The sequence below is a fragment of the Hippocampus bargibanti genome, linkage group LG06 (genome assembly GCF_051943395.1).
Source record: "Hippocampus bargibanti isolate YZ-2025 linkage group LG06, ASM5194339v1, whole genome shotgun sequence".
Lineage (NCBI taxonomy): Eukaryota > Metazoa > Chordata > Actinopteri > Syngnathiformes > Syngnathidae > Hippocampus > Hippocampus bargibanti.
In genome coordinates this window covers 13,697,440-13,712,958 of record NC_142739.1, presented here as the reverse complement: position 1 = coordinate 13,712,958, position 15,519 = coordinate 13,697,440, and the positions used below count along the sequence as shown (strand labels likewise).

The following is a 15,519-nucleotide window of genomic DNA, read 5'->3' as shown; positions in this document are numbered from 1 at the left end:
CTCGAACCATCCGTTGCTGGCTTTAAAATCCTCAATAAGCGCCAAACTTCCAGGTTGCTTGGCCAGGTTGCCTTGCATGGTGATATCGGCGTGAATTAGCCGTGTTTTCTCGAATATAATTGCTTTACTCACGCTGTCGCCGGATAACTCCTTTTCGTTAATCCAAATTAACAGAAGTTTTTCAACTTCTTCGATTGCCCGAGACTGTTGCTTTGACAGCACGGAAACACCTTTTGCAACAGACGCACCTTTGATGGCTTTTCTGTTGCGGAGAATGGTAGCAATGGTTGACTTAGCATAGCCGTACTGGGCCACTAAATCACACAAACGCACACCTCGTTCGTGTTTTTCAATTATCTCCTTCTCCTCGACGGTGATTTTGTTTTGTGTCTTCTTCGGCTGAACACAAGCCTGTGGTGCGGTCTTTTTCGGTCCCATAATAGCAAAATCATCTGCAAATAGCTCCTCGGAGGCGATCGACGTGTGAATTCAGAGAGATGGCGTGTGGAAAGGTGGGCTGGCTGGAGCGCTGTTCGGTCGTGTGCTTCCGCTGAAGATCACTCCGCCAGATCCGAAGATCACTCCGCCAGCCGTGGTGGGTGTGTATCGTGAAAAATAGTGTGTATTCCAAGGTTTAATTTTCAGAAATTTTACATTTGTAAACCGAAAAGTTCGTAAGGTAAGGTGTTCCTAAGCCGAGGTCTCATTGTACTGTAGGTCATTTTTATTGCCCTGTATATTTTATTTTGTTTGTTTTAAAGTGTTTATTGTCAAAGCAGAAAAAAATAGTTGCTGGGAGATTTCAAGGTAAACAAATGGATTCCCATATTTATATTCTTGTATCAACGAAGAAACCAAATACGGCTATTTTTTTTTCAGCAAACGCTATTCCGTGGCATTTCTGTGCACCATTTAGTCCAAAATATTTACCCTAAATGAAATGTAATGGATGACCAACAGGCTGTTATTGATGACTTTAAGCCAACTCTGCTTTGACCTGTGAGCTCAGAGAGGTTAAATAAACAAGGAGGAAGCGATTTGTTTCTCAAAATGAAAACCACAAAAACAAATGGGAGCCCATGAATGATTTAATACACTATGTGCTGTAAACAACATGCTAGTTCAGATAGGGTGCTCAGTTATGAGCCAAGATGATCACATCAACTGTCATATTTGCTGTTACCTGTCACTGACTCATGATTCAATCACTTGAGACGACAAAACGTCCAAAGGGGAATTGTGTAAACTTCTTCACCCTCAAATGAAATCAACAAAAGTTGATTAAGCCAGAGGAAGCCTGCATCAGACTTAACATGTAAAGGCATAACATTTAAGGGAGTGGGATTTTAAAATGACTTTTAACCTCTATTTTAGGATAATTGTGTTATGATATGCAGTGCACTGCCCACACAAATTAGTCACAGCCTAAAGTCGCAATATTATTTTACATAAATAGATTTAATTCTTAATAAGCAGGAAAGTACGTTCGTTTACATCTACACACAGAAACAAATACACACAAACCAAAGCTAAAAAGACAGTAAATGCTATGTGAAAGCTGCACCAAAATAAGTGATGATAGGAGCATCAATGGTTGTCTTGTCTCTCAATATGCCCTCTAACAGATCGGCGACCAATCCAGTGAGTAGCCGCCTTGTCTCAAACGAACTGGTGAGTTTTAAGGTTTTTTGCAACAACACACTATGCATTTCTTTGAGAGACTTTATTATGAAAAATGGCTAAAAGCTATTTAAATAACATGCAAAATGCGTTCCTCAACATGTGATTGGTACAAACGTGCAATTTGAAAAGTAGTCCTTGTTTCAAAAGTGTTTTTTTTTCATTCCCACTGGTCAAAAGCAGTAAAAAGATGACTTGCTTCAGATTTCACAAGAGAAGCTGCGCCACTTGGAATAAAAGTAAATGCCAGCAACAGTCAAGTCTCAACATATCTAGCTTGTGAATTTGGTGCAAAAACCCATGCAGGAAAAACAAGGTCTTGTAAGGCCAGGCTTGAGTTTGTCACAAAGCGACAAACCGGGAAGGAAGACCTTCAAGTTGGTAAAAACAAAGTCTGGTGAAAATCCTGAATCCAATTAGGTGCCTCCCTCCAGCTCCAACCGTGCCCCCATCGGAGCCGCGTTGTCCTCATCCAACGGGGGTTGGGCCTGGTAAATGATATTGTCCACCAGGGCGTGGCTGTGGCTGGGGGGCCTGTTGGGAAGTGGGGGTGCCTGCTGAGAGGGCAACGGATAGGCTTGGTAAACCCCCATCTCAATGTTTGCGTCAGTCGACTCCAGAGAGTCTGTTGGCCCTGCGAAAGGCTCGTACGCATCTGACTCTGTGTAGATGCCCATCTCCGCCCCCTTCCTAAGCAGGTGGGTGTAGACCAGCGTGTCCTCGATGGAAGCGTACACATGGGACTCGTTGTCTTCGCGGGTTTTCGGAAAGTTGTCGTGTCCCAGCTTGAAGCTGCTGCCGTCGGGATTGTAGATGTACACCTCGTGATTGAGCTTCTTTTTCTTCTTCCTGTTTGGACATGTGTGCAAACGATCAATGCCATAAAAGAAAGAAGGTGTCCCTCTTTAAAAGTAAGGAGAGGTAATGTATTTAGTTTGACAATCTTCAAGCTAGTTATCAAGTTTGTGACACCTTAACTCTTGATCTTCCTGATTTTGACAGATTTCAATCAAGGCGCAATGAATGATTGGATCCACTTTTCTGAACAGTTTCAACTCATTCACTGCCATTCCCGAATTTATTTGGGAATTGAAAATTCATTTCTGCCATCACTTCCTTTCATCACTTTGCTGCTGTGAAATGTAAATTTCCCCACTGCGAGACTAATAAAGGCAAATCCAATCCAATCCAATACATGACGTGGAGCGCCATTCCCAAGTTTGTTTGGGTTTTGGTTTTTCTTAGGTGGGGGGTGTGCCAATAAAGCACTGGTCAGACCTCTGGCATTTGCCTTTTGTACAGCCGCCCCCACTTGCACCTTATATTACCCCAGACCCATATAACCTGAGAATTAACTCTTTCCTGATGAAAGTCTCTGGTTTCATACGCTGCATTGAATGTTTATGTAGTCCTAAAACTCAATATTTTGTGCTTCCTGCAATTTGAGTGACAACGACACAAACTGGCACTGGAGTGGACACATTTTTGCACGTCTGGCAGTGAATGAGTTAAAGGCAACAAAAGATCATGATAAAATTGTTGTCATGGGTTGAGTAGTCATCTGACAAATTTGATTCTTTTGAGTACATATAATACACGTAATTTGAGGAGCTGTATTATGTGTCGAAATTCAGCCTTGACACAATTTGGTTCATTTTTTTATTAACTATAAGTGGTTATCCCTAAGTTGTGTGGAACTGGACTGCATCGCAGTAGAGCTGTTTCAAAGTTGCTGTGACATGAGAGTGCTAGTATTTAGTCAACAAGTATATTTTGAACATACTTGCCAAGACAATTCCTGTCTTACCACATATTTTTCCCCATCACGCCACGGGGTTTTGACTTGCCCATTGCACAGGGGAAAAAAATGACATATTTTCTTGTGTATGCATGTTTAGATGTAATTTTTATGGGTTTATCGTGATGGCTGCAATAGATGATTTCTGTATTCTTTTCCCACAATGCCTCAGGGTACTGATGAAGGCATGAGCACACGTAATGCACTTGCAAATACATTTGCACGTACTTGCAAAAACATTTGAAAGGATGGCTAGGGATATGTTTACTCCACGCTGGGAGTTCCACACGTCCCTACTAAGTAAATACTAATCTAATAAAAAGAGTACAGTGATACCTCAGCTCATGAACTTAAAGGACAACCGACGTCACTTTTTTGTTTCCTAACTGACATCAGAAAAACGTTTTATAGCATCTAAAATACCCAAAACATGCAGTATGATATTTTTATTCAAATGCAAAACACCAATAAAAATGACTTGAAGTGTCCAAAATCTGAGCGAAAAATTGAGCTGCGCATTGGGCATTTTCAGAAAGTCCCGCCCCCAGTTCGTGACATCACGCCAAGACGTCTTGCATTGCTTGTGAATCAAAACAATGGCTTCAGATTCGGAGAATATGCTTTCTTGTTACACATCCAGTTATGAATATGATTCAAATAGTGCTGAAGAGGAAAGCATACATGTTTGCAATCGATTAAAGAATTTATTCCGTGCCATTTTGAGGCAACATTGGGGGGAATGTCTCACCCAAAAAGAGATAGAAAATGGCGACCTCTTGTAGACATGACAGTGTCATGTGACAGTGTCTTGTATACATGACAGACGCCCTCTTCTGGCGCAACGCATGGTTTTCAGACCTAACAAGCATTGACTGATGGAAGGACTGCTACAATGTGTCCTTTTTTTTTTTTACTTCAACAGTAGCCAAAATGGAACTGTATAGTGCCACTTAGCAGTTTTTTTTTTTACAACGATACTAGTGCAGCGTGTTCTACCGGAAACAAATTCCTTGTGTGTTCTACATACTTGCCAATAAAGATGATTCTGATTCTGATTCTGATTTTTTTCGGTCAGAGGCGTTCCTTCAGTGACGTCACGCACGGACTCCTCACCAACTCAAAAACAAGACTTCCGGAATATTCAGCAGAGTCTTAAAACGTAAAATATAGCTATATGCGGTGGAATCTTTGTAAAATACGCTCAGTAGAAGTTATTTGAAGCCATTTTACAAATTATGGACACAACTTGTCCGGAGACGTCGGTTGTCCTTTAATTGGTTCCCAGAAAGTGTGTGTAAGGCGAAAAGTTCATCTGTCAAACATTTATTTCCCATAAGAAACCATTAACAATGAGAATAATCCGCTTCCAGGTCCCCATAACATAATTTTCTACTAAACAAGATACAACTACACAAAATATACCTTCTTTTATGTATAATAAATGTGCTATTGTATTGTAATTAAGAAATAAACTACTGGATAATAGTTGCTTTATTTACCTTTGTTATGGTAGTTGTCAATGGATGACGAACTTCCAGGTTGCCTCTTGATGATATCCGAGTGAAGTTGCCGTGCTTTCCCGGCGATAATACCCTCACTCACAATGTCCCCAGCTAGCTGCTTTTCGTTAATCCTAATCAACAGAAGTTTTTCAACCTCTTCTATTGCCCGAGACCGTTGCTTAGACAACACAGAAAGACCCTTAGCCACACATAGCAATGGTTGACTTAGCACTGGTAGTGGGACGCTAAGTCACACAAACGCACACCTTGTTCGTGTTTTTCGACGATCTCCTTCTTCTGCTCGACCATAATTTTCTTTTGTGTCCTCTTCGGCTTAACACTAGCCTGTGGTGGGGTCTTTTTGGTCCCATAATAGCAAAAGTATCCTTGATAACAAACCATGTATGCACTCAAGGCAAGGGGGTGACTAGTCCGCCAGCCACTGTGGCGCTGTTCGAACGTGTGGTTTGGTGTTCTTCCGCCGAAAACTAGTCCGCCAACCACCGTGGCGTTCCGTGTGGATTGGTTCGTTTGATGAAAACTAGTTAGTATGCCAATATCATATTCTCGCAAATTTCATGTTCGTAAGGCGAAAAGTTTGGAAGCTAAAGCGGTCGTAAGCTGAGGTATCACTGTATAGTTTATTGAAGAATCATCAGAGCACTTACTTAATCACAAAACAGACAACCACCAACACAGCGAGGAAAAGGATCACCAGAGCAGCGACCACGCTCACAACGGTGATCAGTAGTTGGCCTTAGTGAGAAAAAACGTTGCACTTCACTGCTTCCAATGTACAAATTGAACGGTTCACTGAATAGAAGTTTAAAACATACTTTTCTGAACGGTCAGCTCTGTGATGACCATGAAGTCTCCTCTCTCAGGCATGCAGTTGGACATGTTGAGGTAGAAACTGGCAGAGACGCTGATGTCGTCGGCTGCCTCGTCTTCCCTGCGACTGTAGTCCTCCTCTAGATTGTCGAACCTCTGCACCCGGATATTGGTGTGTCGGTTGGCACATTTGGGCTGGCTCAGGTTGATGAACTTCAAGTGCGCCTCCATCTTCGGGGGAAGTGTGACGATCCAGGAGACGGTGGCGTAGGACTTCATCCCCACTGGCCAATCGGGCGTCGCCAGAAGGAATCTGCTGTCTCTTTTGGGCGACACAGTGAATATGTACCTCTCTGTGTTGGAGAGAAGATACCGTCAACATCAATACATTGGGTGCACACATATTTTTCCACAATCAAATCAAGCACTGTCAGGATCACTTTTGGTGGTTTTAAAGCAGTCCAAACAGTGTTGAAAAATTGATATAACTCTTCTTGAACTAAGACTACTATTATGTTTATTTTGCTCAATTTGTCATATCAATAGCGTCTTTTCCAGTGTATAAGGCGCACCGTAGTATAAGCGCACCCTGAATGAATGCCGTATTTCAAACTTTTTTCCATATATAAGGCTCACCTTCAATGAATGGAAAAAAGTTTTCCAAATATATAAATATATACATGTTTTTCAAATATAACGCACACCCCATTATAAGGTGTTACAGTAGAGGCTGGGGTTACGCACTACTTCTACAGGGGGAAATGGAGTCGGTGACTGCTGACAGTAGTTTCGAGAACCCTTATTGCTCAATATTACTTCACAAACAAGGCACACCGTTGTATAAGGCGCAGGGTCATCATTTGAAGAAAAGTAAGGCTTTTGGGTGCGTTTAATACACCGGAAATTGAAGAGTAGGTTTTTGAAAAGCGCCTTGTTAAAAAGTGGTATTCAAACACTTTGCTACCTGCTATCTCCTCTTTCAAAGTAGCCATCAACAAAGGCTTCACAGATGATCTCAGTCCTAAGTCCCCCGATCTGCTCATGGTGACAGACACGTTGGTGTGGATTTGGACCTTCTGAATGGCCCCTTGAGGACAGAAGTGGCCTATCGTCGTGCCGTCATGCTCCGTCAGGGCAATGACGCTGTCGTTGCACAGTTGTCCCGGCAGGGACTGCTTCAGAGGTAAAGAAGTGAGCTCCACAGTGCCATGTGGGGGAGGGCGCAGGGCCCAGCTCACAATTTTCAAGGGGGACGGGAGGCAGCGGGGCAAGGAAGGAACCATGAGAGGCACTGGACCTTTTGGGCAGTTTTTAAGTTGACTGCAGCCTGTATAAAAACATGGGGGATAGCATTGATGAAGTCTTTTGTGGGAACTTTTCCCACATTATGTATTCAGGGTTGCATATAAAACTCCAAAATTGAATACATTCACTTTTTTTTTTTACTTTTTCTACACATAACATTTTATGCAGCTGTTTGTTTTATCCCCCCTCCCCAGTATACTATATTTGCCAAATGTAAAAACTAAAAAGTCTCACTCACTTGGACATTAACTCATTCACTGCCAGACACGCACAAAAATGTGTCCACTCAAATTCCAAGACCTAGAGAATATTGAGTTTTAGGACTGCATCAAACATTCAATGCAGCGTAAAAAACCTTAGACTCTTCTTTCATCAGAAAAAGGAGTTAATTTCTAAATTATATGGATCTGGACTTATGAGCTTGAAATGAGGGCGGCTGTACAAATGGCAAATGCTGCCCCCTCGTGGGATGGAAAAACCAGAGGTTTTGCCAGAGGTCTGACCAGTTTATCGCCACAGAAACCCAAACAAATTCAGGAATGGCACCCCACGTCATATTTTAAATTTATTCTTGAATATATTCAGGAATGGCAGTGAATAAGTTCATGTGTGTCGTGTGTAAAATTTTGAGACGAAAGAAACGTTTTTAAAGTACCGTTGTGAAATAAAGCTAAGATATCATTAGATAGAAAAGCAGTGCACCAAATTATTTGAGGATACTTTGAATGAAAGTAGACTTTTGGGGCATTGTTTTTAGTCAGGACATTGTTTCTTGAAAAAAATATATTTTTATATCCAGGCTGAAAATGTTAAACTGGAATTAGGATTTGGGTGACTGTCGTGAGTTAAAAACTCAAGCAGGTGTGAGTCAAATGCGGATTTACCGATGACGCCACTCGCTGTGACGTTGATGTCTTGAGGAAGACAATCCTGAAAAGACAGTTGCGAAACACCTCCGGCTGCCACGGTGATGTTCTCCATGATCACAGAGTTCATCCTCATTTCACATTTAGAGGCCAGCTTTAGCTTTTCTACGTGCAGGGAAAGGCCCCTTGTTTTCTTCAGGTCCACGCTACAGAGCACTGCAAGGGACAGTGAAAAGCGTTGTGAGCCTTGTTCTCCGAAAGCAGAGGCAAAACAAGATCCTTCACGTCACCGGAGGAGTTTCCCGCTGAGCTACTGTCATTCATGACGACTTTAAGCGGTGAGCACACAAACCCAGGGGCGTCTATAAATCACACTCGTATTCCCGTTAAGATACCAAACACATTTCAAAATTGACAATGAAAAATACATAATAATCACTGGCACAGGACTCTTTAACGTTTAAAAAAGGGGCGTTTTGTCACATTGCGCTCCGTTTCACATTTTGCCGTCAGAGTCTGCACCGTTGTTCCAACAGGTTATGAAAATGGGAAATATATGTAAACCTGCCGCAACATGTCATATCCCAATCAGTTTTGCCAACTGTTACTTGTAGCAAAACTAAACAAACCGCTTTGCTAAAAAATGCTCAGATTTCGAGGTCATTTCTTCAAATAAAACTAAGATACAACTTGAAGTAATTTGAATGAAGAGCTCCTGTTTCACCTTTGGCAGGATGCTGACTCTCTTGGATTAAAGAAAAGTTCTAATTAATGTCATTGTGCTTTTTATCATGAAGAAAATACTGTATTTTCCAGTGTATAAAGCACACCAGAGTATAAGGCGCACCCCCAAGGAATGGTGTATTTTCAAACTTTTTCCATATAAAAGGCACACCGGACTATAAGGTGCACCTCCAATGAAGTTTTCAAAATATAATATATAAATATATAAAAGTTTCCAAATATAAGGCACACCGTTACAGTAGAGGCTGGGGTTATGCAAAACTTCTTCCACAGGGGGAAATGGACGCGGGGGGGGGGGGGGGGGGTGTGCTGACAGTAGATGCGACCTGTTGTGGCTCAATATTACTTCATATATAAGGCGCACCTGCATATAAGGCGCAGGGTCATCGTGGTAAGAAAATGAAAGCTTTTGGGTGCAATCAAGTTGTGAGCCATTTGTAGAGGGGAGATTCCATTTTTTCTAAACAATGGAAAAACACTACAACACAAACTTTCACTCCATCAAACATATCCTTGTCGATAAATTCATCGAAAGCTTTTTCCAATGTTTGCCAACATTGTGAAATTGATTTCTCATCAAAAATGCATCAATTTGAATGACAATGGTAATTACAAAAAAACAGCTACTTCTGTGACTACAGCTGCTTGTCTGTATGAGATATGAAAACCTAACTTTGTTTCCAACTTGACACCACATTAAAACCAACACAAGCTGTGACCACCGTATTCCATAAATATTGAAGATGCAGCACGTACAATGATTGTTTTCCATAAAATAATCTTGCACTTTAGTGTGGTTTGTGGGTTCCACACTTCAGGATGTTTACCCAAACTTTAAAATCAATATGAACGTCCAACATTACGTAATGCTAGTCATAAAGAGGACTATATACCTGGTGAGTGGATCCTTGAAGAATTCACCTTGAGTTTCAGCGAGAGTCCAGGAGAACCAGTGCGGCTTCTGTCCATCTCACAGTTCCTGAGAATCAGAGAAAAGTCTCCCAGATTCTGGACCGGCTGGGTGTCCCTCAGACGCATCACCAGGGCCCGCCTGCCTTTGTTGTGGTACTCGGCCGCAGTTTCCTTCTTCAGACAACGTGGCTCTGTGAGATCAAGGAACTCGATTGCCGTGCTTTGTTTACCCGTGAGCTCAAAGTACCACTCCATCACGTCATCATCAGGAAAACTCTCTGGGAAGTTTGGAGAGAGCAACTCATAAGAAGATGTCCCTTCTGGCAGGGATAACGTGATTTTGGCAAGAGCTAGAAGAGAGACATCATTTTAGATTCATGACAATATGGAGACGATTGCATTCAGAAACTAACTTACATTTGATGTCTTCCCCAGCAGACAGGGCAAAATAGTCACTTTGGACTTCCAGTCCTGGTGGGACATCCACAGAGAAGCTACCCTGGTTTAGAATCTGCGCAGCGCTGATGGGGCCTGTCCTGCAGTATTTTCCGATGAGCACAGTGCCGGTCTTCTGGAAGGCCTTTAAATTATAAGTGTGCATATCCGAACAGTTTTCGGATGGATGACTTTGTCTCATTCCCTTGGGGAAATCCACTTGGAATGACTTTGGTCCCGAGGCTTTCAGGTTCCAGGTGAACCTGCGGTGGAAACGCAACCACGAGCTGAAGCGTGAAACCACCCGCACAAGGTCCTCGCCGCATGCCTTTGTGGTACATTCTGAAGAGAGAGATTTACACAGTAGTGAGTATCAGTCTGCCTTGAGGATGGGAAAATGTTGTCAAATGCGCTCAAAGGCCAAATGTGATTTTTAGAATTGAGATACGCTAGGTTAATAGTCCATAACTTAAACAAAGAAAGTAACCATATGAAAAATATTTAAACAAAATATTAATTCATTTTCATTTCTATTTTTTTTTGCTCCAAGAAATTTGAATGATTTCATAAAATAAATATATTTGTGATGTTAAATGTATTGTATACAGTGGGTCCCTGCTTGATAAGGTAAATAGTGAACATCTGCATCTAATGGGAGCAGGCAAAAATATCTTTAAAAAAAACAATAAACTGCCAATATTACTGAACCTTTGCACAAAAATGGGGGGTTAATTGGGAAAAAAATAACAGCACTGTAAAATCTCTATAAAAATATTTTAAATGCATTGAAAATTTGATAAACATTACCAAACTATAAGCATGCAGGGGCCCACTCAGTCCATACAATTGCTCATATTTTGTTGTATTTTCACTTTGAATTAGATAAGTACATTTATTTTGCCATATTAAGCATTGCTCAAGATAAATATTAAAATATTTAATCAATATAAATATTCCTTTGCTTGTAAAATATAGACAACAGACAACGAGGTATTGTTGGTTGGAGACATATGTTTCAGGTGCCAGGAGATTGAAGGGGAGCCGGCTGGCAGACACAAAGGAAGTGTTAAATGACAACATGGCCAAACGCTGGACAATGCAGATGAAAGGAAGTGACCAAACGCTGACTCGGCAGGACGCAACTTTTGATCTACCTTCCACCCCGCCTGGAGGTCGGGAAATACCTTGGGAACAGAGACGTGAAACAGATCCCACGAAGGACCAAATGGGGATAAGGTAACTATTTAATTCCATTCATAATACAGTAAAGTCTCGTTATATCGATATCGGATATATCGATAGTCCCGGTTATATCGATACTATTTCTATGCACGCACGGAGAAAATTACATGCAAACAGGGTCGGATATATCGATAGTCCCGGTTGTATCGATATTTTTTCGGACTCCCTTGAATATCGATATAACGAGACTTTACTGTATTTACAATTTTAAAATTAACTGTTAATCCAAATATTAGCTTGTAATATTCTAACCCAACAACTTCAAATAAGACGATCAAACAATTATACAATTTGATATATATATTTTTTATTAGCAGTGTTGCATTGCCTATCCCTGATCAAGCGTTTTTCTTATCATAAAATCTTACCAATTTTTTGCATTATCTCCACCATGAATTCATTCTCGGGTCTGGAGCAATAGAATTCCACATTGACAGGGCCGTTGCCTTCAATCAATAGTGACTCTTTACAATTGCGTGTCAACGCAGAGCACACTTTGCATAATGATCCTTTGGCCAGTGTGCTGATGTTGACAGTGATGCCTATGTCAGGGATGACCGTCAATGACCGGAACCCTAGAAATCAGTGAAGAGAAAATGAGGGTCTGCATTTCACTTCCATTACACCAGACTAGATGCTTTTACTTTTGATTCACTATGATTTCTTCTTCTTCTTTTCCTTTCGGATTTTCCCTTCAAGAGGTCGCCACAGCAAATCAGTGTCCTCCACCTTTAGGTTTGATCCGCATGTTTGTTTTGGCCAAGCTTTTACGTCGGATGCCCTTCCTGACACAACCCTCTGGGACCGGCACAAGAAGACTTATGTCCCTTTGTGGCTACAGAACAAGCAACTCGCTCAGTAAAAGGCTCCCAAACACAAAATGGTCATCGGCACAGCAACATTCAAAAAAGCAAAAACTATACTCACCATTTGATGACAATGCTCTGATCTTAACGTGAAATGGGCAGCTCTTTCCCTACATTACATTACAAACAGAAATTCTAAGTCTTCCGGTCACAGTATATATATCTAAATTATCTCTTTCCCCATATTACATCACAAACAGAACTTCAAAGTCCTCTCTTTGAGTCGTCCCATTTTGAACCTGAGGTGCAGCTACGGGCTCAAACCTACGACCTGCAGGAGAGTAACGTGCGCCTGGGTCAACACGGTGGGATTCGGAGACCAAATGAACAAACAAGAAAGGTTACTCCGAAGTCCTTTAAGATGCTTTACTTCCAGTCATATAATAATAAATAAATAAAACAGTTATTTCTAAACTGTTCAATTTGCAATGGCAAGTTTTTCAGAAACTAAGTTGAGATCAAAACTATCCCCGCAAAACCTTAAACATTTGTCAGTGGTGAAATCAATGACTGACTGACTGCCTCCCTCGACCTTTGTGTGCCCCCTGCCTGTTGGGGGGACAGGGCTTTCAGCCGCTCTGCCCCAAAAGTCTGGAAATAGTTTCCTCCCAACATGCGTAATATTGATTCTTTTCCCACCTTCAAATCCCATCTCAGAACCAACCTATTTAAAATCAGTCTCTGTATAGGTTTCTCTCCTGTTCTTATTTATAATTTTATCTGTGGGTTTATTCATGTTCCTGTTTAGTGATTGTAAAGTGTCATTGAGAGCTTTGAAAGGTGTTTATAAATAAAATGTATTATTATTATTAAAATTGATTGGTCATCTGCCAATCGCAGGACACACAATCATTGACGCCTACATTCACACATATGGGCAATTTGGAGCTTCTGATAAATAAATGTTTTTAATATAAACGTAATAATAATAATAATAATAATAATAATAATAATAATACATTTGATTTATAAGCACCTTTCAAAACCCTCAAGGTCACTTTACAGTCACAGGATACGTTTTTCTGTGGGTGAGCAGCGGCAGCCACACGCGCTAGCGTTCACTCAACCCTGAAGTAACTCAAATAGAATAGTAAGACAAATAGATAGAAAGCTAATTAGCAAAAAGAATAGACTTAGCACAACATTTCTTACTAACGTCTACCTAAACAAAAGTCAAAAGAACAAAAAAACGAAATAATAAATAATATGGATGAGAAGGTTTCTTCAGCCGTCATCTGTACAATTTTGAAGGTTTCGGACGTTTCGCCTCCTGACTGGTCGTATCGGCCGATACGACCAGTCAGACTTTAGTTCGCTGACGAAGCCTCTTGGATAGGAGGCGAAACGTCCGAAACCTTCAAAATTGTACAGATGACGGCTGAAGAAATCTTCTGTACGACTGAGAGCTTACACAGACGAACAAATAATATGACAACACAAAGACACAGAGTCATTCATTCTAGAACTTCTTCATGTAACAAAGAAGGTACAGAAAGTGCTTAAGAATGAATGTTATTTAGTTTTTTTGTTCTTTTGGCTTCAAGATGGCGCCGCAAGGGTGGCTGCCTTTGCAGCAGCTCATGTATTTTGTTTTTCTACGTTCATTCCTTTCATACCTTTGCTGCTGTGAAATGTAATTTTTTCCACACTGCGAGACAAATGAAGGTAAATCCAATCCAATTCTTGAGCTCTTGCTGGACCCTCTTTGTGACATGAAGCATTGTAAAACTATTAAAGGCCTTCTGGTTCTGATAATAAAATAAAAATAAAATACATTCAATTCAAGATAGACAGAAAGAAAGAAGGCACACAACATTTCGTAATGAAACTCGTTTTCATTATAGTCCTGTTTAGTTTCTTGCACCAATCAACTACCAGTACACTCCCATAAGTCAACACCTCACAGCACTTCACGCAGGCCATTAGTCGTGTAATGTAATCTACGTGATTCTTCGGTTACTAACATAGCAAGAGTAACTTATATCAGATTCGTTTAAAAATTAACCTCTGAACTTACCTGAAGCCAAACAGGAGACAAAAAGGAGAAGACAAAGTGTGATTCTCAAAAGTGGCATGCTGACCAACATTTCACAGGTACTGTCGCTTTGTTCCAAAGTGAAATTACTGAACCTTTGAGCATGCTGCCCTCATGATGTCTTCGGCGGGGGGAGGAAGGAGAAGAAACTGTTCGGCAAAAGTCGGACGTTGATGAGATCGCACCTTATCAACTTCCGGGATTTGTGGGAGCTCGTGTGTGGGTGGGGTGGGACTGGGGGGCGTGGCAAATTGCAGGTAAATGAATCAACTGCTCTTCCGGGTACACAGGTGAGGAGTACCTCCCTTCCGCTTACTACGTACTAGTGATGGGAATTCCGGCTCCTTTCAGAGAGACGGCGCTTTTGGGTTGGCTCACTAAAAAGATCCGGCTGTTTTGGCTCTCAAATGGGTCCTCAGATTTTTTGTTGCTTAAATTAATTAACTACCAAAACGCATGTCCAATTTTGTGAAAAACGAATTACTCATGTAAAAAATACACTATATCAAATATATAATATCAAATATTATTTCACTTTCCCTGTGGTTACTCTGGTCTGATGATCAGCTGTCACTAATTTGCTTTCAATATTAATAATGCTATAATCCCAACTAGTAAAATTGATAATAATTGAATAATAATAACAGCATAATGTGATAAATGTAATGTATTATTATTATATTATTATTATTATTATTATTATTATTATTATTATTATTATTATTATTATTATTATTATTATTATTATTATTGATGAGAAGGTTTCTTCAGCCGTCATCTGTACAAATTTGAAGGTTTTGGACGTTTCGCCTCCTATCCAAGAGGCTTCGTCAGCGAACTAAAGTCTGACTGGTCGTATCGCTGACGAAGCCTCTTGGATAGGAGGCGAAACGTCCGAAACCTGCAAATTTGTACAGATGACGGACGGCTGAAGAAACCTTCTCATCGATGGACCACTCCTGTACGACTGAGATCTTACACAGACGTATTATTATTATTATTATTATTATTATTATGATGATGATGATTATTATTATTATAACATTTGTCCACTGTACTGTACCTGTCTACACGAGGTACCAGTGAGGTACCTGCTCAAATGGCTCCAAAACAGTGCATGCGTTCTGCAGTACCTCCCCAGCTCCTCTGCTAAGTTCTCAGAAATGTGTCTTTCATTGAACTCAGAACAATCCAGCAGACATGTCCCCACTTTGAAATTTTCAATAACGTGGAATGTAACTGACATGTAGGATGTTGTGGTTCGGGATTTTCAGCAGTCAGTTGTTAGACAAACAGCTATGGC

At 40.8% G+C, this 15,519-nt stretch overlaps 1 protein-coding gene across 5 annotated transcripts; it reads right to left on the bottom strand.

The window, feature by feature from the left end:
- Nucleotides 1-1,075: 1,075 nt before the first annotated feature.
- Nucleotides 1,076-14,418, bottom strand: cdcp1a (CUB domain containing protein 1a). Of its 5 annotated transcripts, XM_088999031.1 has the most exons (11): nt 14,199-14,399; nt 12,243-12,291; nt 11,960-12,150; nt 11,684-11,890; nt 10,056-10,415; nt 9,620-9,988; nt 8,001-8,198; nt 6,776-7,138; nt 5,817-6,164; nt 5,649-5,736; nt 1,076-2,529 (listed from the first exon to the last, which is right to left on the bottom strand). In XM_088999031.1, the coding sequence occupies exons 4-11, from the start codon at nt 11,706-11,708 to the stop codon at nt 2,097-2,099; spliced, it is 2,184 nt and encodes a 727-aa protein (XP_088855157.1). In that variant the 5' UTR covers nt 11,709-11,890; nt 11,960-12,150; nt 12,243-12,291; nt 14,199-14,399; the 3' UTR covers nt 1,076-2,096. The 5 variants fall into 5 exon arrangements, with proteins under 5 accessions (XP_088855157.1, XP_088855158.1, XP_088855155.1 ...); XM_088999032.1 differs by lacking the exon at nt 12,243-12,291 and having other exon boundaries at nt 14,199-14,263; XM_088999029.1 differs by lacking the exons at nt 11,960-12,150; nt 12,243-12,291 and having other exon boundaries at nt 14,199-14,418.
- Nucleotides 14,419-15,519: the final 1,101 nt, after the last annotated feature.

Coding starts and splice junctions, on each gene's coding strand:
- cdcp1a (XM_088999029.1), bottom strand. CDS start 14,268: ATGTTGGTCAGCATGCCACTTTTGAGAATCACACTTTGTCTTCTCCTT. Junction 11,891..14,198: donor TGTCTCCTGTTTGGCTTCAG/GTAAGTTCAGAG, acceptor ACTGATTTCTAG/GGTTCCGGTCATTGACGGTC. Junction 2,530..5,648: donor GTTGTCTGTTTTGTGATTAA/GTAAGTGCTCTG, acceptor ATGTCCAAACAG/GAAGAAGAAAAAGAAGCTCA.